We start from the raw sequence: 27,363 nt of genomic DNA on the forward strand, positions 1-27,363 counted from the left end.
AATCCATTTCCCTGAAAAACCTTTGCACTTCTGGTGTAAACCATAGCATTGAATTCAGATAGTTTTCTTAGCTCATCCAAAGTTAAAAAAACAGTGCTCATATTGCATATAACAATTGGTTAAGGGAAGGAGCATTAAAATGCCCATTTCGTTAAGTGTCCACTGTTCACAGTCCCTCACCAACATCCAGGGCCTGACAAAGCCCGCTGACGTCAAGGGGAGTCTATTGACTTCAATTCACTTTCAGTCATGCCCTCACAGCTTGACACTAGGTAAGAGCATAACACAGACTTCATTCCTGAAGAGGCAGTTGCATATGATAGCAAGAGCAAAAGGAAAAAATATTAACAAAAGAAAATAACTAACAAGGTAATTATATAACATTAACATCAATATTCCAAGGAAATTCTCCATTGTTAAATGCTCAGCATTGTTTTTAAAAATGTCTGAAAATGAACAGTTAAAGGAAGGTTGATAAGTGTTCAAATATCCTCTCAGTTCTTATGGTCTCCAATATATATGCATATTTAAAATACCACATTGGACACTCCAAAACCAACCTCAATTCTGCCAATCTTCAACCTATAGAAACCTTCCTGCAACCAACACTACACTGAATACCATTTTCATAGGGTCATTACCTGCAAACTGCATAGGGCCCACAGACTACCTTCTAGTTCCCCAGCCCAAAACCACTGATATCTTGCCTCTTACCCTCCAGCCCAAAACCACTGATATCTTGCCTCTTACCCTCCATCTACAGATTTCTCTCTCGCCAATTCAGACTTTCCACTATAGACAAGAGACCACGATATATCATCTCCTAGTCTCCATATACAGTCCGGAAACATCACCATTTCCATACCCATAATTCTACTATGAGGCAGAAAGTCCAGTTTATTTACCTTATCTCGCTCTGTGGAATGGAACACCATTACCCTCTCTATTTACCCTCAAAAATGTGAGGCAAATCACAGCCTTCTAATACTATAGAATGTCATATCTTTACCCAATCCATTGTACACAAACCTTCATGTACTCCATTCATTACAACAAGCTAGTACGCTAATAATCAAGGAGTGGAAAAAGGAGTTGACATACCTGTATCTGTAGAATAGATTCAGTTTTAGTCAATAATTGCAAAGAATTTGAAAGTTCCAATTAAGATATAAACTTATTCCAGATCTGCAAACACAACCCGAGATCTGAAAATCAAACTGGATTATATTGTCCCTCACGTACCAGTATCATCGCTGGTAATAAAGTATCTGAGGGCCATATCATGATCTCAATAGCAACAATGAAGACTTAACCCCACCTGGGCTCTCAGATACCAGGCTGAGTTTACAGTTGTGGTAGTTTGGTAAAAATATTTTAAAAATTCTGAACTGAGCAAATTTGAGACAGCATCATTGAGACTCCATAAACCTGGAACTCCAGAATACCATTTTATGCAATAGCTTTTCAGACTAGAAATGCATTTTAAGTGACTTTCCCCAAATCACTCAAAGTGGAGAGAACTAGGAATATTACCCAGTTATCTTGATTCCCAATCCTGTGCTTTAACCATTACACTATGCTTCCTTATCTAATGTTTGCCCAAACTCCTTCCCTTTCCTCCAAATCTCTCTATAAATCCACCTGTTCCATTAATCATTTCAGTGACAGTGATGCATGGTCATGAGTTTGCTTTACATGACATTATTCAGGATTGTCTTTAAAATAGAAGCTTTTGGGACAGGGACCCACGCGGCAAAATAATGAAGAGGATGGCACAGTATGCCAGTTGGACAGCATCATGAACATTTACAGTGATATATAAATTATGTTCACAGATTTTACAAGTTGTGTTGCCAAGGAAATCTAGGACATCAAAAGACAAAGAAGAGATGAAGAGGAAAGAAAGTACACAGAGGCAGTGTGAAGAGAGGAACTTGGTAGGAGTACACTTGTGAATATTTCTCAGGGAATAGTGTTGGGGAAAGGAACCCCACCTTTAAGTCTTACAGTAGATTGCCAGACAGAAAAATGGCTATTGCTGCTTCTATAGAAACCAGGGAAAGTGGGAATGGTGTTTGAGGGATCAATTCCTTCCTTTTTGCCCTGGTCTTTTCAACTCCTCCTGTATTCTCTCTCAGTTTTAAAATAATTCTTCAGATTAAGATTTTCTCTCTCTAGCTCTTAAGAGTCCTGTGCGCTACTGAGTCAGTAATTCTAGGACTCAGAAGAGAGTCACTGCTTCCCAAAGGTGCCAATTCAGCAGAACAGGGGACAAACAGACTAGCAGGGGCAGCAAAGATAAAAGGACCTTTCAGTATCAAGGATACTTTTTAAATTACAATGAGAAGAAAGGAGATGGCGGCCATTCAAATAACCCTTCACTGGGGCTGTTTGGCATAAACAAACCAAACTACATGGAATCAGGGTAGGGAGCAACATCATTTTGCTAATGAATTCAGGTTATGAAGAACAATTTGTGAGAATGATTTTAGGCTTTACTTTTGTGGGTTCTATTTCACAGATCTATGTATACTCTTCTTTATGTACCACACAGCACAGAGTCAACTTAACAGGAATAAACTAATAAATGTGGACTTAATCATCTCTTCAGGATAAACCTAATCTTCTTACTTCACCACCCCCTGAGCCTAGACAGGAACTTGATGTAGTGTTTGCATTGCCAGCTAATAGATACACATTTTGTTTAATCTGTATATATGTACAAGCTTTGTCTGTCTAGCCAGAGCTTTTAAATGGCTGGTTAATTCAGTTTTATTGTTTAGGGAAATAGCAGGTTTAAACGGAACACTGCTCAAAACTTTAGACCCCTGTTGTGCAACAAAAGATTGCAATAGGCCAGATTCTAGCATGGCGTTTTAATCTTTTGATCTAGTAAATGAGTACTCTGTGCCACAGCAGCACAGGAACACCTTGTCTATTTCTTTTCTTTTTAATCAAGATATTAATTAAGCACTGAAGCTGTGTAATTCATCACATTAGCTGTTGATTTCACACACAAGAATATGCTGCTTTTGCTATTTCTTAATAATAATAATAATAATAAATTATTATTTATATTGCAGTAGGGCCCAGAATGATATTGTTAGGCACTGTAGAAAACACAGAACAGAGTCCCTGGCCCAAGGAGCTCTCTCATTAAGGGCAGTTAATATAGCCAAAGAAAAAAAGAGCCCATGACCTCCATATACTACAAGTACGAAGCCTGCAGCCTTCCCTTAAAAAAAGGATGAATTAATTTTCTCACTAAGTATTTGTTAAACAATTCTAATTGTGTATGGACAGAAGAGCTGCTAAAGGATTTTAGACTTTACCGATAGCAAAGGCTCTGAGAGGTATACTACTGTACTGTAGTTGGGATTCTATTTTGTAAATGCAGCCCTGCTTTGTGTGTGGATAGTAACGTGTTGATGCAGCACTTACGCTGGCAGAGTTACATGTGTTGTACCAACTGGAACGATTTCCATGGACTTTCCCCAGAATTTGTTTTTCCATCTCACATCTGAAACAGAAAAACATGGACACATTTAGCAGTAAACACAGGTCAATAAAACTATTTCTGAGCGGAATTATTTTGAAAAAGCCTGATGTAATAAAGTGTTTGAGATACTAACCAAAGCGTCAGCTATTGACCTGCACAGCTCCATATAGTTTTGCATTTTTCCAAGGGATGCATGTCTAATATTTCAACCAGAAAGTCAACGCCAGAAGTAGAAGAAAATGAAGATATTCTTTATGAGATTTTGTTCAAATGAATGGAATTTGAATGAACAATTCCTAGATAACATATACTTCATTCACACTTAATATTTTATTAGAACAAGGCCATCTCCAAAAGCAAAGCCCGTATTTCAAGGAGATTGACTTGTGAAACACACACAACGATATGGCTTCTGACCCAGTGCAAGATGGTGCAGTTCTGGGGTGCAAGGCTGGAAAGCTGGTGGGGGAAACTGGCTAGAGCCTCTCTGTTGCTGGTTCATGAGTGGCTGGGAGATCATTCCTATAACTCAGTTTGGTGTGTCCCTGCCTGGGGGATGTGTGCAAGTGCAATACATGTCAAAAGGTTTGTAGCTTGGCAACAGCATCACAGAAAGAGGTATGGCCTAGGGTTCCCAACTTTCTAATTGCACAAACCACACACTCTTGCCCTGCCCCATGCTCCGAGGCCCCGCCCCTACCTTCACTCACTTTCACTGGGCTGGTGCAGGGAATGCAGGAGGAGGTTCAGGATGCAGGCTCTGGGAGAGAGTTTGGGTGTAGGAGAGGTTTCCAACCTGGGGCGTGGGTGCGGGGTCTGGGAGAGAGTTTGGGTGTAGGAGAGGTTTCCAACCTGGGGCGTGGGTGCGGGGTCTGGGACAGAGTTAGGGTGCAGGAGGGGGCTCCAACCTAGGGTATGGGGGTTTGGGATGTGGGCTCTGGGAGGGAGTTAGGGGGTTCAGACTGGGGCAGAGGGTTGGGGTGCAGGAGGGGGTTCGGGGTCCAGCCACATGGCGCTTACCTCAGGCAGTTTCCAGTCGGCGGTGCAGTGTGGCTAAAGCAGCCTGCCTGCCCCGACTCCGTGCTGCTCCTGGAAGCGGCTGCCATGTCCGGCCTCTAGGCAGAGGTGCAGACAGGCAGCTCTATGTGTTGTGCAATGCTCGCCCCCACAGGTGCCGCCCCTGCGGCTCCCATTGGCAGCGGTTCCCAGCCAATGGGAGCTGTGGAGGCAGCGCTCGGGGTGGGCGTAGCATGCAGAGCTTTCCCGGTCACTTCTGGGAGCTGCATGGAGCCAAGGAGCCTGCCTTAGCTCTGCTGCACCGCTGACCGGACTTTTAATAGCCCGGTCAGCAGTGGTGACCAGAGCTGCCAGGGTTAGTTTTCGACCAGGCACTCTGGTTGAAAATCAGATGCCTGACAACCCTAGAGATAATCCCAGGTTGGTGGGACAGAAGACTCAGCAGTCCACAGTCTAGGTTGCACCCGGGAACCCTGTCACATTTAAAGACCAGTATATACTGGAAACATCAAGAAAAACATAGCATGAGAATCCAGAAAGTTTGGATAACATTTGTACCAAATGAAGAGTTAACTGGAAGCTATACCTATGGTAGTCAAGGCACAGATACTGCAATGGTAGGTGCTTTAGAAGAATAGAGAGCTCCAGCAGATATCAAAGGTCTCCTTAACATGTGACAGTGGAATAGGCAACCAAACGTTTCAGTTTCATAAAGGGGAAAAAAAATGGTTCCCACAATACACAGCATGGTCAGAACCCACTCCCCTGCCTCACAAAGTTTTAGTGATGTCATTAAGGAGAAATACGTGTCAGAGTCAGCTTAGAGGACAAAGTTACAACAGAAAAGGCAAGGTAAGGTTGAGTGGGGACAGAGGAGCAGAAAGAGGGAATAGTCTTCAGAAGACCCCTCACACAAACTGTCACTCAGTATCCAGTTCCTCCAAAACACACGAATGACCAAATCCCAGGAACCATTGCTTTCTCGAGAGGAAAGGAGTCTCTTAAATTTAGAAACCCTGACATACTCCATCCTGACAGCCTTGCCAGGCTCAGCAAGCTTTGGACTAGACCAAAGTTCCCTCCTTTTAGCAAAGGAGGATGTAGGATTGGGAAACATTCACACCATACAAAGAACTTTCCTCACACACTAGCTGCTTTAAAATTAAATTTCTTGGTGTTTAGAGTTCCACACATGATGAGGACTGTCCTGTGGAAAGAGATGGCAGCCTTAGCCCCTGCATTCTCCTAGCAAAAGTCAAAGTGTTGTCAGAGTTCTCTAACAGCTCATCCGACCACTTTTTAATGAACTACATGTGCCCTGGTTTTGTCTTCTCAGGTACCCAAAAGGAAACTTTAGATTCTCAGTTACAAGGCCAGATTCTTTCTGGAGGAGCATTTTGTTCTCACAATGCACAAGATGTTATCATAGCCAGAGATGGTATTTAACAAAAACACAGTCAGCCACTTGTATCAGTGTCTTCAGTTTTAATAGACAGTTTCTGCCTTGCCATGATGATACTATCTAGTCTTCCCTGTATATTGTCCGGTCTCTTTTGCCTGAACTTTTAACCATTAGCTATTTCAGGTCAAGAGACCCGTGCTCCATGCTGCAGAAGAAGGTGAAAAATCCCCAGGAGTTCTGCCAATCTGCCCTGGAGGAAAATTCCTTCCCACCTCAAATATGGTGATCAGCTAAACCCTGAGCACGTGGGCAAGACTCACCAGCCAGCACCTAGGAAAGAATTCTCTGTAGTAACTCAGATCCCACCCCCTCTAGCGTCCCATCACAAGCCATTGGGCATATTTATCACTAATAGTCAAAGACCAATTAGTTGCCAAAATTAGGCTATCCCATTATACCATCCCCTCCATTAACTTATCAAGCTTAGTCTTGAAGCCAGATATGCCTTTTGTCCCCACTATTCCCCTTGGAAAGCTGTTCCAGAACTTCACTCCTCTGATCGTTAGAAACCTTCATCTAATTTCAAGTCTAAACTTCCTGATGACCAGTTTATACCCATTTGTTCTTGTGTCCACACTGATACTGAGCTTCAATAATTCCTCTCCCTCCCTGGTATTTATTCCTCTGATACATTTATAAAGAGCAATCATATCTCCCCTCAGCCTTCTTTTGGTTAGGCTATAACAAGCCAAGCTCTTTGAGTCTTCTGTCATAAGACAGGCTTTCCATTCTTTGGATCATCCTAGTAGTCCTTCTCTGTACCAGTTCCAGTTTGAATTCATCCTTCTTAAACATGGGAGACCAGAACTGCACACAACATTCTAGATGAGGTCTCACCAGTGCCTTGTATAATGGTACTAACATCTCCGTATCTCTACTGGAAATACCTCGCCTAATGCATCCCCAAGACCACATTACCTTTTTTCACAGCGATATTACATTGGTGTCTCAGTCATCCTGTGATCAACCAATACCAACCAATCAACCTTCTCCTCCTCTGTTACTTCCAACTGATGCCTCCCCAGTTTATAACAATAGTTCTTGTTATTAATCCCTAAATACATGATCTTGCACTTTTCACTATTAAATTTCATCCTATTACTATTACTCCAGTTTACAAGGTCATCCAGATCTTCCTGTCTGATACCACGGTCCTTTTCTGTGTTAGCAATACCCCCCAGCTTTGTGTCATCTGCAAACTGTATTAGCACATTCCCACTTTTTGTGCCAAGGTCAGTAATAAAAAGGTTAAATAAGATTGGTCCCAAAACCGATCCCTGAGGAACTCCACTAGTAAGCTCCTTCCAGCCTGACAGTTCACCTTTTAGTATGACCCACTGTAGTCTCCCCTGTAGCCAGTTCCTTATCCTCCTTTCAATTTTCATATTGATCCACATCTTTTCCAATTTAGCTAATAATTCCCCATGTGGAACTGTATCAAATGCCTTACTGAAATCGAGGTAAATTGAATCCACTGCATTTCCTTCGTCTAAAAAAATCTGTTACCTTCTCAAAGAAGGAGGAGATCAGGTTGTGTCATAAACAGATAGTCAGGGGTTAATGTCTCTTTTACCTGTAAAGGGTTAACAAGCTCAGTGAACCTGGCTGACACCTGACCAAAGGACCAATCCGGGGACAAGATACTTTCAAATCTTGGTGGAGGGAAGTCGTTCTTTGTGCTTTTTGGGTTGTTCTTTGTTCTCTCTTCGGATTAAGAGGAGCCAGTTGTGCAACCAGTTTTCTCCAAGCTTTCTGAAACAATCTCTCAGGTTCAAAATAGTAAGTAATAGCTAGAAGGCGGAACAGTCTTTTTGTTTGTTTTCTTTATTTGCAAATGTGTATTTTTGCTGGAAGGATATTTTACCTCTGTTTGCTGTAACTTATACTTAGGCTAGGGGGTAAGGAGTCCCTCTGGTCTATGTAAAGCTGAGACTCTAAACATTTTCCATCTTGATTTTACAGAGATAATTTTAACTTTTTCTTTAATTAAAAGCTTTTCTTTTTAAGAACCTGATTGATTTTTTTTTCTTGTGTAAAACCCAAGGGGATTGGGTCTGAACTCACCAGGGATTGGTGGGGGAAAAGGAAGGAGGGGGGGAAGGTTAATTCCTCTCTGTTTTAAGATTCAAGGAGTTGAATCACAGTGATCTCTCAGGGTAACCCAGGGAGGGGAAAAGCTGGGAGGGAGAAGGAGGGGGAATGGTTTATTCCTCTTTGTTTTAAGACCCAAAGGGGTTTGGGTCTTGGGTTCCCCAGGGAAGGTTTCTGGGGGACAGAAGTGCACCAAACACTATATTTTGGTTGGTGGCAGCATCATCAGATCTAAACTAGGAATTGAGCATAGAGGGGTACATGCAGGTCCTCACTTTCTGGGCGCTAAAGTTCAAAGTGGGAATAAGACCTTGACATGGTGGCACAGCAGTGGGAAGTCTAGGACCCAAAAGCCAGTGAGTTTTTTTTTGTCTCTCCTTTCTAACTGCTTGGAAAGCAGTCTGAGAGGGGGTTCAAGTTGAAAGCAAATGCCAGTAGCATTTTTTTTCTCTCCCTGCTAGCTGCTTGAAAGCAGGCTTAGAGAAGTGGGTTTTAAAACTAAAGCCAGTGAATTTTTTCTTCCTCTCTCCTTTCTGGCTGAGGAATAGCAGCCTGAAGGCAGAAGGTGTTAAGTTCTTTAACAAAGGTCTTCGTTAAAAAGGCGGCAAGCTGTGAGCCAACAGACACCAGCAAAGGGCATTTGCAAATGAATTGTTATTTTTCTTTCTAACTCTTTGGGCATAAATAGTTAGAAAGTTTCTGTAACCAAGCAACCCTGAGCTGCAGCATTTCAGGCAATAAGCTGCAGAGGGCACAGCCAGCACAAGAAAGCAGGAACAATGAGTTCCAAGGAATGGGCAAGATCGGATGCAGAAGAACAAGCCAAAGAAGCTGCCCACAAGAAAGACATAGAAAGGAAACAAAAAGAGATAGAGATAAGAGAAAGAGAAGAACAAGCCAAAGAGGCGGCCCACAAAAGAGAACAAGAAGCCAAAGAGGCGGCCCACAGAAGAGAAATAGAGATCCAAAGGGAGTCCCACCAGCGGGCCATGGACTTAGCAAAGACTAAGCCAGATGTTCCAGCCAACCCTAACAACCCTTCTCCAAGTACTGTTCCCCATCCCAGGAAATTTCCCACCTACAAGGCAGGTGATGACACTGAGGCCTTCTTAGAAAATTTTGAAAGGACCTGCCATGGGTACAACATCTCTGAAGACCAGTAGATGATAGAGCTGAGGCCACAGCTCAGTGGACCCTTAGCAGAGGTGGCGGCTGAAATGCCTAAGGAATACATGAACAATTATAAACTTTTTCAAACCAAGGCCAGAATCAAAATGGGGTTAACACCTGAGCATGCCTGTCGGCGGTTCAGAGCCCTAAGGTGGAAAACAGAGGTGTCATTTACCCGACACGCCTACCACATTGGAAAGAATTGGGATGCCTGGATATCAGGAGCAAATGTTAAATCTCTGCCAGAGCTGTCCCTCCTAATGCAAATGGAGCAGTTCTTAGAGGGTGTTCTTGAGGAAATAAAAAGGTGCATCCTAGATGGGAAGCCCAGAACTGTCACCGAGGCAGGGGAGATTGGAGCCAGATGGGTGGAAGTGGCAGAAAAGAAAACAAGCTACTAGCAAGGGGAGCGAATATCACAGGGGGCAAACAGAAAATAAACCCTATCAAAGAGGGCAACATAAGACTCCACCTACAACCCAAGGAAAACCCCAGACTCCCTATTCTCCCACCTCACCAGTCTCCAGCAACCCACCTCAGTCCAATGACCAGTCAGCTGGGCGATGCTTTAAATGTAATGAACTGGGACATATAAAGGCCAACTGCCCAAAGAACCCCAACCGAGTGCAGTTCATTACACCACCATCACACCAAAGATGCCCAGGCCCAGATGCCTCTCAAATACCCTCGGAGCGAAGGGAAACTCTGAGAGTGGGCAGAAAGAAGGTTATCGCGTGGAGAGACACGGGGGCACAAGTGTCAGCTATCCACCAATCCTTAGTGGACCCCAAGTTCATCAACCCAGAGGCCCACGTGACAATTTATCCCATTCATGTCAAAATCTGTAGACTTGCCTACAGCTGAACTGCCTGTCCAGTACAAAGGCTGGTCAGAAATGTGGACTTTTGCAGTCTATGACAATTATCCCATTCCCATGCTACTGGGGGAAGACTTGGCCAACCAGGTAAAGTGAGCCAAGAGGGTGGGAATGGTTACACACAGCCAAGCCAGGTAAACTTCCAGACCCATCCCTGTTCTCGAGCCGTCCACAAGGGCCCCGTCTGTGTTACCAGAGACCCAGACCCCCTGCCAACGACTGAAACAGCCACAGTGCCTCCAGTCCCAGAACTGGAACTGGAAAAGCAACCAGCACCAGAACCGTTACCAGCACTGACGCCAGCGCTTGCAAATCCATTTGCAACCCCAACGCCAGAGGGCGCCAACGGGTCTGAACTGGCAGAAGCAGCAGACAACCATACCCAAGAGTCTCTCAGCCAGAGCCTGAAATACCACCTGGTGCACCAGTGGAGAGCGGTGCACCAGCAATGAAAACAACCCCATCACCTACATTGCTTCCAGAGGGACCAAGCCCAAGTCCATAGTCTAAGGAGAAATTGGTGTCTCCAGCCTCAAGGGAACAGTTCCAGACTGAGCAGGAAGCAGATGACAGCCTTCAAAAACCTTGGGTGGTGGCACAAAGCACCCCATCGCCTCTCAGCTCTTCTAACCGATCCCGATTTATTGTAGAACAAGGACTTTTATACAAGGAGACTCTTTCTGGTGGACACCAGGAAGACTGGCATCCTCAAAAACAGTTGGTAGTTCCAACTCGGTACCGGGGAAAGCTCTTAAGCTTAGCCCATGATCATCCCAGTGGCCATTCTGGGGTGAACAGAACCAAAGACAGGTTGGGGAAGTCCTTCCACTGGGAGGGCATGGGCAAGGACGTTGCCAACTATGTCCGGTCTTGTGAGGTGTGCCAAAGAGTGGGAAAGCCCCAACACCAGGTCAAGGCCCCTCTCCAGCCACTCCCCATAATTGAGGTCCCATTTCAGCAAGTAGCTGTGGATATTCTGGGTCCTTTCCCAAAAAAGACCCCCAGAGGAAAGCAGTACATACTGACTTTCGTGGACTTTGCTACCCGATGGCCGGAAGCAGTAGCTCTAAGCAACATCAGGGCTAAAACTGTGTGCCAGGCCTTAACAGATTTTTTGCCAGGGTAGGTTGGCCCTCCAACATCCTTACAGATTCAGGAACTAATTTCCTGGAAGAGACCATGAAAGATCTGTGGGAAGCTCATGAGGTGAATCACTTGGTTGTCACCCCTTACCACCATCAAACCAATGGCCTGGTGGAGAGGTTTAATGGAACTTTGGGGGCCATGATATGTAAATTCAACAATGAACACTCCAATGATTGGGACCGAGTGTTACAGCAGTTGCTTTTAGCCTACAGGGCTGTACCACATCCCAGTTTAGGGTTTTTACCGTTTGAACTTGTGTATGGCCACGAGGTTAAGGGGCTGTCATAAACAGATAAGAAAAGTTAATAGCACAAAAGTACTTTATATCTCTGACTGTAAAGGGTTAACAAGTTCAGTAAGCCTGGCTGTCACCTGACCAGAGGACCAATCAGAGGACAGGACACTTTCAAATCTTGAGGGAGGGAAGTTTTTGTGCTGTGCTGTTAGTTTTGGTTGTTGTTCGCTCTAGGGGCTCAGAGGGATCAGATGTGCAACCAGGTTTCTCTCCAATCTCCCTGATACCAGTTCTTATAGATTCAGAATAGTGAGTACTAGGTAGATAAAGCGAGTTAGGCTTATGTTTGTTTTCTTTATTTGCAAATGTGTATTTGGTTAGAAGGAGTTCAAATTGGTATTTTGCTGAAAAGATTTTAATTTGTACTTGTATACTTAGGCTGGGAGAGTATTCCCAGTGTCTATAGCTGAAAGACCCTGTACCTATTCCATTTTTTTAAATTTACAAAGATCATTTTTACTGTTTTTCTCTTTAATTAAAAGTTTCTTGTTTAAGAACCTGATTGGTTTTTTTTATTCTGGTGAGACCCCAGGGGACTGGGTCTGGATTCACCAGGGAATTGGTGGGGAGAAAGGAGGGAAGGGGGAGAGGCTAATTTCTCTCTGTGTTAGGATTACTTTTTCTCTCAGGGAGAATCTGGGAGAGGGAGAGAGAAGGAGGGGGGAAGGTAAATTTTCCTCTGTTTCAAAGAGTTTGAATCACAGTGATCTTCCAGGGTAACCCAGGGAGGGGAAGCCTGGGAGAGGCAACGGTGAGGGAAAGGGTTTGCTTTCCTTGTGTTAAAATCCAGAGGGTCTGGGTCTTGCGGGGTCCCCGGGCAAGGTCTTGGGGAGACCAGAGTGTACCAGGCACTGGAATTCCTGGTTGATGGCAGCGCTACAGGTTCTAAGCTGGTAATTAAGCTTAGAGGAATTCATGCTGGTACCCCATATTTTGGACGCTAAGGTTCAGAGTGGGGAATTATACCATGACAGGGGCCATTACAGTTGGTGAAGCAGCAATGGGAGGGGTTTGTGTCTTCTCCAGGAACTAACATTCTAAACTTTGTAAGCAACCTACAAAGCACCCTCCGACACTCTTTAGCTCTTGCTAAAGAAAGCCTAAAGGATGCTCAGAAAGAGCAAAAGGCCTGATATGATAGACATACCAGAGAGTGTTCCTTCAAGGTAGGAGACCAGGTTATGGTCTTGAAGGCGCAACAGGCCCATAAGATGGAAGCGTCATGGGAAGGGCCATTCACGGTCCAAGAGCGCCTGGGAGCTGTTAACTACCTCATAGCATTTCCCAATTCCTCCCTAAAGACTAAAGTGTACCATGTTAATTCTCTCAAGCCCTTCTATTCCAGAGACTTAAAGGTTTGTCAGTTTAAAGCCCAGGGAGAAGATGACGCTGAGTGGCCTGAAGGTGTCTACTACAAAGGAAAGAGTGACGGTGGCGTGGAAGAGGTGACCCTCTCCACAACCTTGGAACATCTGCAGCAGCAACAGATCAAGAAGCTGTGCACTCGCTTAACCCCATTGTTCTCAGCCACCCCAGGATGGACTGAATGGGCATACCACTCCATTGACACAGGTAATGCTCACCCAATTAGAACCCTACCCTACCGGGTGTCTCCTCATGCCCAAGCTGCTACAGAACGGGAGATCCAAAACATGCTACAGATGGGTATAATCCACTCCTTTACCAGTGCATGGGCATCTCCAGTGGTTCTGGTACCCAAACCAGATGGGGAAATATGCTTTTGCATGGACTACCGTAAGCTAAATGCTGTAACTCGTCCCGACAACTATCCAATGCCATGCACCGATGAGCTCTTGGAGAAGTTGGGACGTGCCCAGTTCATCTCTACAATAGACTTAACCAAGGGGAATTGGCAAGTACGGCTAGAACCTGCCAAAGAAAGATCTGCCTTCATCACTCATGCAAGGGTGTATGAATTTAATGTCCTTCCTTTCGGGCTGCGAAATGCACCTGCCACCTTCCAAAGACTTGTAGATCATCTCCTAGCAGGATTGGGAGAATATGCAGTTGCCTACCTCGATGATGTGGCCTTTTTTCTGATTCATGGCCCGAACACCTAGAACACCTGGAAAAAGTCTTTGAGCGCATCAGGCAGGCAGGACTAACTGTTAAGGCCAAAAAGTGTCAAATAGGCCAAAACAGAGTGACTTACCTGGGACACCAGGTGGGTTAAGGAACCATAAACCCCCTACAGGCCAAGGTGGATGCTATCCAAAAGTGGTCTGTCCCAAGGTCAAAGAAACAGGTCCAATCCTTCTTAGGCTTGGCCGGGTATTACAGGCGATTTGTACCACACTACAGCAAAAATCGCTGCCCCACTAACAGACCTGACCAAAAAGACCCAGCCGAATGCGGTTAAGTGGACTAATGAGTGCCAGAATGCCTTTACCCAGCTTAAGGCGACGCTCATGTCTGACTCTGTGCTAAGGGCCCCAGACTTTGACAAACCTTTCCTAGTAACCACGGATGCATCTGAGCGTGGTGTGGGAGCAGTTTTAATGCAGGAAGGACTGGATCAAAACTTCCATCCTGTCGTGTTTCTCAGCAAGAAACTGTCTGAGAGGAAAAGCCACTGGTCAATCAGTGAAAAAGAATGCTATGCCATTGTGTATGCCCTGGAAAAGCTACGCCCATATGTTTCGGGACGGCGGTTCCAGCTACAAACCGACCATGCTGCGCTAAAATGGCTTCATACTGCCAAGGGAAACAACAAAAATACTTCTTCGATGGAGTTTAGCTCTCCAAGATTTTGATTTTGAAATTTAACACATTTCAGGAGCTTCTACCAAAGTAGCTGATGCACTCTCCCGTGAAAGTTTCCCAGATTCAACTGGTTAGAAATTGTCCTTGAAATGTGGAAAATCTTGTAGTTTACACAATTAGTAGTATATGTAAAGGTGCATGTGTTTTATTAATCTGTTTATTCTAAAGTTTTAGGAAGAAATCACAGCCAGTGTGGTTCCACACTGTCTGAGATTTGGGAGGCGTGTCATAAACAGATAGTTAAGGGTTAATGTCTCTTTTACCTGTAAAGGGTTAACAAGCTCAGTGAACCTGGCTGACACCTGACCAAAGGACCAATCCGGGGACAAGATACTTTCAAATCTTGGTGGAGGGAAGTCTTTGTTTGTGCTTTTTGGGTTGTTCTTTGTTCTCTCTTGGGATTAAGAGGAGCCAGTCGTGCAACCAGTTTTCTCCAAGCTTTCTGATGGTTTGGCACAATCTACCTTTTGTAAAACCATGTTCTATTTTGTCCCAATTACATTTTCCCCTCCTTTCTTAAAGATAGGAACTATGCTAGCAATTGTCCAGTCATACGGTACAACTCCTGAGGAAGGTGGGGTCTTTGCACTCATGTTGTTGTTTTTTTTTTTTTTTTTTTTTTTTTTTTTTTTGAAGAACTGGGAATCCCATGACAGGAGCTAAGGAGTCAAACCACACAAACATCTGCCAGGTCGTAATGATTTCTTTCTCCCCTTATGGTCTCAGTTTTAAAAAATGGTACATAGGTTTCTCCATTGTCTTGGACAAATTTCTTGGGCTTGGGTGGGGGTGGGGGGAAGAGTAGAATTAAAATGTGGCAAATCCTGCAAATGAATCAGACCAGGCCAAGGTCCTAGCCCCTAGTTTCTAGTTCTAATCACATTTTTCATTTTTTAAAAAACTTGAGATGCAACTTTTCCCAAAGCTTTATTTAAGCTACAGAACAACATTTCCATATTGTTTTAGAAATGCAGATGTTTGTACTGGTAAAATATCATTGGTTATTGTTCAGGAATGATTACACAAACACTATAAAAGGCTTGCCACAGTCTAGGGGCTGAAATTGCCTAGAGCAGTTCTAATATTACTTAACAGCTGGGGAAGCCTGTCTTTCTTGATCTTCTGGATGTTTAATGTGAGACATAAATGAAGCTACTATGAAAATGACAGCAGTAAATTAAAAACTAAAGAATTACCTTGCCAAAAAGCAAAATTCACAGATTCAGCATGACATGCAGATATTGGTGGGTGATGACTGACCTAATTGGAAGAAGGGGAAAAAAACGCATTAACATTTACAAGTTCATTTCAATCTGCTTAAATGCCTTGTTTTCCTTTCATAATTTTGTCCTCTAGGGGAGCTAGTAAAATTAACCAATAAGCACTGATGATTACAAAGGGTTGCGGGAAGAGGGATCTCAAGCAAATATTAAAAAGAAAAGACCTGTGACATTTGTGGGTTGGGTGAACTGTTAACTGCATGTGTTGCACAGGGTCACTAATGTGGTAATTACATATGGCCTGAGAACCCAAGAACGTATTACCAGTAGCCACAAACAGATGTGCAGAAACAAAGGATCAAGTTCACCTCTGGTGTACGCAGAGTAAAGGGAAAGTTGGCCTCATTTTCAAAGGTGCAGATACCCAAAAATCCCATTAAACTTCCATGGAAACTGGTGCTGCTCAGGACCTCCGGAAAAATTAGACCACATAACCCCATCTCCTAACAATAACTGCTACAATAAACAGCCTTCTGCATTTGTTCTTCCTAGCATAAAACCTCAACCACAGCATTTCCTCAGTATTGGGCTTGTGCAGTTGCGTAGACCTGAATTAGGGAAACCGCCAAATAACACAGCCAGTGTTGGGTGGGGAGGGAGGGAGGAGGGGGAAAGTGACGTAGCAGAGCATGAAAGAGAGGAGTGTGGTAAAGCAACCACACAGAGTAGAAGCAGCAGCCATCACCCTCACATTCATTTCTCAGTAGATGCAAGTAGGAACTGTGCTAAATGACAGACATTCAATGCCACACAAGTAACAGGAATAAGACAAAAATGTATTTTCTATCAAGAGTAAATGCACGCTACTTGGAGTCACATTTATGTTTTAGCTGGACATGTAAATAATGCAATTTATTTTCTCCCGTTACAATTTCTCTTATTCCTTATTAAATCCTTCTCTGTTTTTTCTATAAAGGCATTCAGGTCCTTACTGAATACCCTATTGTGGTGAGTCTCATATATAGCTAACCTTTAGCACTGTCCTAACCCACATTGGGGTGATAGTCTCCTTCTCAGATGGCACTGCATTCCCCCAAGTTTTTAGCCCCTCTATGGGCTAAATATTTACACTAGTTACAGAGCAGAATTATCCTCATTTATGATCTGTATTATAGTAACACCTAGAGGCCACAACCAGGGGCTGGCAGACACACGGTAAGCAACAATCCCTGCCCCAAAGAACTTTCAATCTAAATAGATCAGACAAGAAGTTGGCTGCCCTGCTTGCTGCATGTTTTGTTCTTCCTGTTGTAAGCAGAGTCAGGATAAGCTCTACCCTGACATCTGGTGGAAAGAATTTCAGAGAGTGTATTTGCATAGGCACGCCTACCCCATCCCATGCTGCCGAGCTGTGGGACTGCTTGGTGACAAATGACTCACCCTCAGTTGGGTGGTACTTGCTAGACAAGGGACATGGGTTCCAAAACCCAGTGAATTGAGAGAGGCTGGGGACAGGTATCTGTGCCTGGTGGTGCAGTCTCCTTGTGGAGCCATAAGCACCAGTTCCACCCCCTCCTCTCTCCACTGTGGAATGTCAGAGTTGATTTTTTTTTATTCCCTCAAGAATCTAAATACAGGTTACTGAGCTGAACTCACTTTGGGCTAATGGTGCACTAGCACTGGGGCTCCCCCACTAAGAGCTGAGATCACTAAGAGTTGAAATCACTGAAGAGCTGAAATTACTGACCTGAGAGCACTGAGTACTGTGCTAACTAGTAGGGGAGCCTGAAGCTATACTGCGGAGCAGAGCAGCTGGCGGAGTGGAGCAGTTGTGGGGACGGCTGGAGCGGATCACGGGACAGCTGGTGGCAGCGGAGCAGCTGGCAGAGCGGAGTGGCTGTGGGATGGGTGGAGCGGCCCACAGAGCGAGCGGAGCCGAGCAGTTTGCAGAGAGAACTGGAGCAGCTCATGAAGCAGAGCAGCTGGTTGAGCGGAGCAGCTTCTGAGGACGGCTGGAGGAGCAGCGTGGAGCGGCTGGTAAAGCGGAGCAGTTCGTGGAGAAGGCGGAAGCAGAACCCACGGAGAGGCAGGGCAGTTGGCCCCGGACCACGTAAGGTGCCCCTTTCTACCCAGGCTGGGGGGAGGGACCTCTACAGATAAACTCTCGAACTCTGGGGTGGCATTGACCAGAGACTTTTGGGTTGTTGGACTTTGGGGTGATTGAACTTAAAACCCTAAGGGGAAAAAGGACAGTGCCAAATGTACTTGAGGTGGGTTTTTGTTTATGGGTTGTGTTATAACCCTGTTTGTGGTGTTTCTCCAATGGGATGCCGCATTGATTCCTTCCTTTATTAAAAAGATTTGCTACACTCAGACTCTGTGCTTGCGAGAGGGGAAGTATTGCCTCCTAGAGGTGCCCAGGGGGGTGTGGTATGTAAATGTCCCAGGTCACTGGGTGGGGCTCGAGCCGGTTATGCATTGTGTTACTGAAACGGAACCCCTGGATACTGAACCCGGCCCTTGTTGCTGCCAACTCAGAGGGGCAGAAGGGTTACACTGTATTTCTCTGTATCTGCCAACTGCTCCCTCACCCTCTTGCGAGTAAATTCAGTGTATTATCTTTCATTTATATTTAACATACTGCACATAGTGGGGTGTTTCTGTCAGATAAAGCCTCCATGATGGTTCTTAGATTCCTACCAAGTTCGAACAAGCAGTTAGTATTTTTATTACTTGCCTTATTAGGGTTGCCAATTTTGGTTGGATGTATTCCTGGAGGTTTCATCACATTAAAATCTTCAATTCCTGGAGGATCCAGGACAATGGCAACCCTATGCTTTATACATGGTAGCAGGGCAAATCCTTCCACATTAACTCAAATTACTGTGACATTGCAACAGCAGGCCTGATTCACTGCTTCATTACTCTAGGCTGGTTTTATGTCAGTGCAATTTCCACAAATCAGTGGGTTTCATCACCATAAAACTGGAGAACCAGGAACACTAATGGAATTTTAAATCTGATACTTGCCCTACCCATTCCCATATTTCCATCTCAGTAATGTCTGTGACTCATCTCCTGAGGCTAGGTTAAGATTACATAGCACTTTATTTTATCCTCTGTTTAAGATCTAGTGTTCAGGTTCTGCTTTTACAGTTTAAGAAAAAACTTGTTTCGTAATGGATTGTAATTTAGGGTTGCCCATGACCAAAGTCCTACAATATGCACAACTTTTCCCCAAGACTTTTTAATCACATCTTGATGAGCTGAAACAGTTTTTAACCTGTTACTTCAGTGAATACCATAGTAACCAAATCCCTTCTCCTCTTTTAATTTAGTGCTTTAATAACCCCACCTGCTTTTGATAATGCCCAGTTTTCAACCTGGTATTATACTTCCTATACTTTAGTCATTTTCCTGTCTGGAGATTATTTGCAGAAATACTCTCATTGCCCAGCCGTATATGGCCTAGTCCAGGCCGGTTTTCAATAAGGGCAGCTGGATTTTTCCTAGAGACGTTCTTCTATTACTTCAAGTAGATAAGCTTTTATTCCTTGCTTCCTGGCCATAAACTGGTGTGTAATGTTAGCACTTCTATAATGGCTGCTACCATGTCCCACCCCAGAGGTAGCTACATTTTAGCAGATAGTGAAGTGCTCTCTAGAGTTTATAATTCTGCAATGTCTTCTGAAGATGCTATATATTACTTATGCCCACATTCCGAGGGGAGCCTCAGAGGACTGCTGCCATGCACACAGAATTAAACAGTCTGTCAAGTGACCAGTGAGACCGTTAAAGGCACAATATACAGTACCTGTTCTGAAAAAAATTGGAAGCCCTTATCTTCCCGGACACACTCATAGGTTTCTCCAAGCACCGGATTAAATGGCTTACTCCCAGCCCTGTAGTAACTGGACGCATATGCAGATACTGCAAAAGCAGCCACGTACACCTGAGAATAAACAAGATTTTGCTTAATTGGTCACTAACAGTTTTCATTATAAATCTTTCTCTTTTGATTTTATGCACAAAAGAGGCCTCATACAGATGCCAGATACACATATTTGCAAACTGCAGAAAAATGTAGTGTATACCTATTGCAAGTCAACCTTTAACACAAGCATTGAGGTGTGACTCAGAGTCATTTCAAGGCCTTTATTAAAAATAGGAAGGATTCAAATCCATAAAAGATTTAAAATATACTTCAATTTTTCCTTTCACAACTATGCAGGAAAAAATGAAATCAGAGGCACACACCAAAAACGGGGAGGGAGGGAGAGAGAGAGAGACTGAGAATGCTGGATCAAAGAATACTAGTGCTGCTAGTTTGCAGTGTTGTAGCCCTGTTGGTCCCAGGATAAGAGATACACGAAGGCTGTGTCTATACCAGCACTTTTGTCAGCAAAACTTCTGTTGGTCAGGGGTATGAAAAAATACCCCAACTGACAAAAGCACCGGTAGCTATGTCAGCATGTCCCACTGACATAGCTACCACCACTCATTGGAAGTGGTTTAATTATGCCAGTGGAAGAAATTTCTCCCACTGGCTTAGAGCAGCTATACAGGAGCCCTTACAGCGATGCAATTGCAACAGTACAGCTGTGCCGCTGTAAGTGTAAGAACATAAGAATGGCCATACGAGGTCAGACTAAAAGTCCATCTAACAAAGCAGCCTGTCTTCCGACAGTGGCCAATGCCAGGTGCCTCAGAGGGAATGAACAGAACAGGTAATCAAGTGATCCATCACCTGTTGCCCATTCCCAGCTTCTGGCAAACAGATACCATACCTGCCCATCCTGGCTAATAACCATTGATGGATCCCTGAATTTATTTAGTTCTTTTCTGAACCCTGTTATAGTCTTGGCCTTCAAAACATCCTCTGATTATGTCTACACAGACAAACTATTAGTCCATGGGTGATAGAGTGTTTTTGCCTTTTATCATTTTGCTGTACGAGTTCTTTTGAAAGCATAGTGATTATCTGGTTTCACCCACATAGTTGTTGGAGCATTTGATGCACTGGATGTGGTACACCATATATCTGACCTCTCAATCCTCATCTTCAAAGGAAACCTACATGACATCTTCAGAAGACAAGCCTGGGAAATTAAATTAATAACTATGCTGGACATTAAAAATCATGGGCTTAACAATGACACTGCTTTTATGGCTCATTTTATGGCCAGGACTTCATTTTAATTGTTTTTCTACAACATGTGGCCCCTTAATGCTTAACAATCTGTCTGTCTCATCTTATCTTCTCCAGAGCTGAGAAAGCTCTGTGAAGCTCAAAAGCTTGTCCCCTCCACCAACAGAAAAAGATTGGAAAGCAACTCAGACTATGATGCCAATTTAAAATGTACATAAAAATGGTACTTCTAAAAAATCTCTTTAAACAAAATACCATTCCAAAGAACAGAATCCAGTAAATGAGAATCTGCTTAAAAATCAATTTCAAATTTTATATTAGAAAGCGTCTCAAAACATTAACTCTAAATTGTGGTCCCTAGACATAAAACCATATCCTTTGTACCCTACCCCTAAAACATGGGGAAAGGGCTCATCCCTCTGTAAGGTAACAGTTTACTGGTCTGTTTAGGTTTCTGTGTGGGGTCACTAAGACTATGTCTACACTAGAAAGCTGACAGAGCGGCTACACAAGCTTTGCCGCTATGCCAATGGGGGAGAGAGCTCTCCAGTTGACATAATTAAATCACCCCCAATGAGCAGCAGTAGCTATGTCGGCGAGAGAAGTGCGTGCAGTGCACATCATCACTTATGCGGCTCGGGGGGTGGAATATTCACACTGCATAGCAACATAAATTTTGCCGACATAAGTGGTAGTGTAGACATAGCTGGTATGCACTATCATTTGTCTATTGTGTGCTAACCTTTATCTTGCCAGTTTCCTTTACAATAGCTGGAGATACTAATCCCCCCAGAGAGTTACTAGCACCTCTGCAGAATTGAACAGTCTGGGGAATGAAAACTTGGGAGGTTAGTCTGTAGACCTTGACTTATCTCTCCTTTCCTTCACTGCCTTCCTCCAATGAAACTTCCTCCCCTTTTCCTTTCCTTGGGAAAACCCTAGAACGTGCTGTAGATGTGCTCCCTCTCAAATCTCAGCACCTCAATCCGTAAACAAAACACTCAGAAGTGGACTACAAGGTAGTGGGATTTCAGGACAGTCATTAACATTAACTCTGCTTTTGGGGTTTCTCATGCTGGAGAATTCCCTCTCTTTCTTCCCAAATGTAATTTCTCTGAAACCCGAGGATCAAAAAAAAAAAAGGGTCTTGCCTTTACTTCCTCCTAAAAAGGCAATTACTTATTTCCCTTTTAATACACATTCTCAAGCAAAGAGAAGAGAGAAAAGAATGTCTATTGATAATGGACCTTAAGGCATTATTTACTTTGACCTAGACTCAAGAATACCTCTAGCAGAGACAGCAGAAATGAGAAAAGATCTTTAAAATGGGATTAAGTTTTTGTTATATAGAATTTAAAAAAAGTTTCTGTTCAGGATTGTTTGGATACAGAAAAGAACAGTGACACTTCACCACAAAAGCCATTGAGCTGAAGTGTTTATTCACTGCAAGGGACACGGCAAAGAATTAGTTCCAAAACATTAAGAATGCTAATAAGGGATTTTAAACCAATCAGAATATATTTATAGACTTAAACATTAATATGAGATTACACTTAGAAACAAGGTACGATTGAAAGCAGTTTCTCCCTCCCTTACCTGCCAAGTTCTGAATTCAGAGTTCTGTCTTTTCAGTAGCAGACAGCACATGCACACCCTAGCCAGCCCAGCAGTGCTGAATTAAGTGGTTAGCCCAGGAAATGAAGAAATGTCAAGTCCCATCTTGGCCGATAAGTAAAAGAGAAATGTCTCTTCAAAAATTTCATTTCAAAAGGGTATTTGTGTTTTGACCAAATATGCATCTCTTTCCCAGTCTGAGATCTCAAATACTTTATGGAGACTCAAAAAGCTTTACACAACAAGTCTGATTAAAAAAAAAAACAAAAAACAAAAAAAAAAAAACACACAGTTGCTCATTCTGTTAATACTATTGTACTTAACATTGTGTTGGAAGACCTAGCACGTGTCCTCACAGAGGTGATGCGTGGGGGGAGGGAAGGGGGAAAGAGGGGGAGAACATGCGGGATCACAGGCATCCCCCCCTCCTGATTTGCTGTTTGACTTGTACTGAGCATGCTCACACGGACTGAGTATGCTCAGGTTTCAGCTGGTAGCCGTGTATCAGCAAAAAAACAAAAAGAACAAGGAATACTTGTGGCACCTTAGTGGCTAACAAATTTATTTGGGCATAAGCTTTCATGGGCTAAAACTCACTTCACTGGATGCATGGAGTGGAAAATACAGTTGAAAGAAGAAAGCTGCCCTCACTCTGCCTCCTTCCCCTACTAATTGGCAGGCACAGGTTGTCTGTGTCCCCCATGCACGGAAAAAGACATTGCCAAAGCAGAATAGATTTGTGCCATTTTTGTTAGTTGGGGAAGCATATTAGTTCCACAACAAAACTAAAAACACATTTTAAACCTTTCAGAGAGAAGACAGCAACACAGACCAGAACTAAGCTTCTTCCTTAACTACATTTGCAGGAGAATCAGATACCTGAGAATGGCTACTCTGTTACGAAAGTGGAAACAGATCACAGGAGCTAGTTATGCTTTCTTTTAAAAACCTGCCCTTCTCAGCTGTAAGCACAAGAAATGAAAAAAAGTAATTTCTGGTTTCTTAGGCTTAAGAAAATCCATTGTGTTCTATTTCAGTTACATCTCATGTTGCTCAGTATTGGAGAGGTTTTTTTTTTTGTTTTTACCATCCTTTCAAATGAATTCGAGGTACGTGCTGCTTTATCCAGAAGTTCGCTGTATTCCAGTTCTTCACAAAGTCGCTGAAGAGTGTTAAGTGGCTCATTTAACTCAACAGGCATGGCCACTTTGGAGAGATCCTTCCCTATATTGTTTTTCAGGATATTCCATAGGCTGATGTTACTGCTGTTAGGACACGGAGCCGGCAAACACGTTCTCCGCTTGGAATGGCTTCCCATTCCACTTTCAGGAATGCAATCTGGAAGGAAATACCAGGAGCACATTAAGCAATTCATTGTTTTCTTACAGTATCATCTCTTGAAATCACTATGGCTGTATTAAAGCATCAGCAATTTCCTTATCTTTCAGACAACGCTTCACTCCCCATCTGACTCAAATATTGACTTGTGGTTTGAAGATATCTGCTGTACACTGATCATTTAAAACAAGGTTTTAAACCGAGCAAGTTTTACTGAGATATACATGAAGCATAAATGATTGAAAAGAATCCCTTGAGATGCTCTGGAAAAGCCTAAGAGTACATCTACACTGCAATAAAACGCTCACTGCTGGCCCACGTCAGCTGACTTGGGTTGTGGGGCTCACCCTGGAGGGCTATACAATTACAATGTAGACATTTGGGCTCAGGCTGGAACCCAGGCTATGGGACCCCAGGAGAAGGGAGAATCCCTGAGCCCGAATGTCTACACTGCAATTTTATAGCCTTGCAGCCCAAGCTCCACAAGTTTGAGTCACTTGCCATAGCCCAGCCACCGGTGTTTTAGTGCAGTGTAGACATATCCACAGGCACTTAGAAGTTACACCTCTATAGAGCACATATTAGAACTATCTTGTTTTACAAGAGACGGATTTGTGTACATTTAAGTAACATAAAAACGCCTTCCTGAGATATCTTCAATTAAGCTGACATTCTTTTCAGAAGACAAAAGTGTGCTTTACAGAACCGAAGTGTGACACTACCTCCCCCATCATCTCTTTATGCTGATTTGATGGACTCCTCATATCAAGAAAAATCTGTTGCTGTAGGCAAACACCAGATATTTGTTGGCAGGCTTTTCCATGATGCTCATCCAAGTACCCAAATACCTCAAACACTACTGAATTTAGCTTCACAACACACCTATGTGCTGGAGAAGGCCACAGGAGGGCTATGAGCTTACTTGACATTCAAAAGGATAACTCGCACATCCAAGAGAATGTGTTGGTGTCAGAGCAATCTGGGCACAATAAATAGTTCCAAGTTTTATAGTAAACGACTTGATATAGATTTAAAATAAAGCCCCACCACAGGGATAAGCCTTAGCCCAGGGGTGTGTCAGAATATGAACTGGCCCAGGTAGATTACTTGACTTAGCTATACCCTCATCCCAAGCCATTAGGTATATCCTTCTCTCACCCCTCCCGCTATCTTGCCATCTTATTTTCAATCACCCTGAACAGTGTCTGTGTTTCTACAGCACCCATCTCTGATCCTGGGACATTTGGGGGCTGCCTTAGTACATCATTTCCTCCTTTTCCATGTTGTCTTCCCCACATGAGTCTTCGAGGCCATGTCCCACTCACAGAGGGATGGATACCACTGCCTCCGTAGCCTGTCTACATTTTGCCTGAAATAGCCAGAGAAGTGTTGTCCATGAAGATAGAGTCAGTTCATTTTTAAAAAGTTTCCCCACTTTGTACTAACACCAATAAAACTCCACTGGTGCCTGCAATAGCGAGATGGTGGTAAAAATAATAGTGGCCATCTACATTACATTTTCTAACTCTGCTTAGAGCATGCCAAAAATGGCACTGTAGAAAAGCGGCACCTGTCTGGGACTAAGCTATTGCTGCCAACTTTGCCAGCACTGTTCTAAGGGCATCAGTGAATTTCCAGAAAATTGTCAGTGCACACAAAGGTCATAGTGCTGCACAGAGCATTCTGCCTCTGCATTTCTCCCAGACACCGATTACCTAAGAATGAAGGACCAAGTTTGAACTCTCATCCCTGCATGGTAGCTATGACAAACACCACACGACAGCTGAATTATAATTTATTGCACATTATTTTCCTGCCTACATGCAATCTGTCATAATACTAGTTTGCATAAAAAACTGCAAGATCCAGAATCTGAGAGCCCACCTGGGGTAAGGAAACAATTAACATACTTGTATGACTTCCCTTTCAGAAAGCGGTGACTCAGACGCTTCCCTTTCAGAAAGCGGTTGACTCAGACGCTTCCCATGGGAGAGGAAGACAATTAACATCCAAAAAGAAAAGAAAAAAAAAACCTCAGCCCAAAGGGAAACTGTTTTCCTAGACTCCAGCAGGGAGGCGATATCCTTTGAATAGGTAACAAAAGTGCTAAAAATGTATTCTGGTTCAAAACAGCTCTTTGAAATGGGATGCTATCACACCCTTTGAAATCCTCAGATTACATAGCAAGGACTAATCAACTGAACTAAATAGTTTGGGCTACATCCTCAGCTGGTGTAAATTGTTGTAGCTCCATGGAAGTCAACAAAGATGTGGCCTATATAAAGCAATACAGACAACTGTAAATACATCAGGGCATACATAATCTGAGATAAACAGCAGATGTATGGTCTAACCACGCTAATGAAGGCTTGACACCAAGGCTAGCTTTTTCAGTTGGGCACTTACATCCATACTTTAGGCGCCTACATACAATGTTCTATTTCCAGAAGTGCAGATTTTTCAGTGGCCACTGGTTTTCATTTAGAGTTGTGGGTGTTGAGTACCTGGGATACTCAGGAAGCTTCTTTCAATGTCTAACTTTAGGAATATACATTTGAAAAGTTTGGTGATGGTTTTCTAGAGTTGTAACACACGGTTTTGCTACACAGTGAGGGAGATAATGGACATGCTGAGCTGTCTTGAGAGCTAGATTTTAAGATCTGATGGGACAATTATGATCAGCTAGTCTGATCTCCTGCAGAACATAGGCCACTGAATTTCATGAAGCATCTCTTGTATCAACCCCATAACTTCTGGTTCAGCTAAAAGCATATCTTCTAGAAAGTCATCCAATCTTGATTTAAGCTGAAGTGGCAGAGGGAGAACAGGGAACCAGGAACTCGGCATGCACAAAACTGCTAGTATAAAAGTTATAGTTCCAACTTCTAACCTTTGTAACCAAATAGTAACTCCTTAGTGCAGCTTTCCATGGTCCAGGACAAGAGAAAAGCGTATGTATATGGATTTTGGTTTTAGGCATTTCTTCCAATTCTCTTTTTTAAAAAGAATCATTTTGAATGAAAAATGCAAGGCCCTCCATGCAATCAGCAAGCTACTTAAAATGAACATAATTAGGGCTGTCAAATAATTAAAATTAAATGCAATTAATTGTGTGATTAATCACACTGTTAAACAGAATACCATGTATTTCAATATTTTTGGATGTTTTCTACATCTTCAAATATATTGATTTCAATTACAACACAGAATATAAAGTATACAGTGCTCACTTTGTTTATTTTTGATTACAAGTATTTACACTGTAAAAAACCAAAATAAATAGTATTTTTCAATTCACCTAATATAAGTTCTGTAGTGCAGTGGTTCTCAAAACTTTTGTATTGCTGACCCCTTTCACATAGCAAACCTCTGAGTGCAACCCCCCTTATAAATTAAAAACACTTTAGAAATTTAAACACCATTATAAATGCTGGGTGCAAAGCAGGTTTGGTGTGGAGGCTGACAGCTTGTGACCCCCATGTAATAACCTCACGACCCCCTGAGGGTTCCCGATCCCCAGTTTGAGAACTCCTGCTGTAGTGCAAACTCTATCATGAAAGCTGAACTTATGAATGTAGAATTATGTACAAAAAAACCTGAATCCAAAAATTTTACATTGTTTTATTTTAGATCCTGCAAGTCCACTCAGTCCTACTTCTTGTTCAGCCAATCACTCAGACAAACAAGTTTGTTTACCTTTT

General features: G+C 43.2%; 1 protein-coding gene across 6 annotated transcripts in view; it reads right to left on the reverse strand.

The window, feature by feature from the left end:
- Positions 1–27,363, reverse strand: part of OSBPL3 (oxysterol binding protein like 3) — a 135,603-nt gene that overhangs the window by 10,875 nt on the left and 97,365 nt on the right. For all 6 annotated transcript variants that reach the window (XM_050938600.1, XM_050938604.1, XM_050938599.1 and 3 more), the window contains 4 exons: positions 23,412–23,662; positions 19,376–19,513; positions 15,538–15,601; positions 3,442–3,520 (listed from right to left, as the gene is read on the reverse strand). In XM_050938600.1, coding sequence (XP_050794557.1) covers positions 3,442–3,520; positions 15,538–15,601; positions 19,376–19,513; positions 23,412–23,662 — 532 coding nt within the window. The remainder of the gene's footprint in view (positions 1–3,441; positions 3,521–15,537; positions 15,602–19,375; positions 19,514–23,411; positions 23,663–27,363) is intronic.

Source organism: Gopherus flavomarginatus, chromosome 2 (genome assembly GCF_025201925.1).
Source record: "Gopherus flavomarginatus isolate rGopFla2 chromosome 2, rGopFla2.mat.asm, whole genome shotgun sequence".
Lineage (NCBI taxonomy): Eukaryota > Metazoa > Chordata > Testudines > Testudinidae > Gopherus > Gopherus flavomarginatus.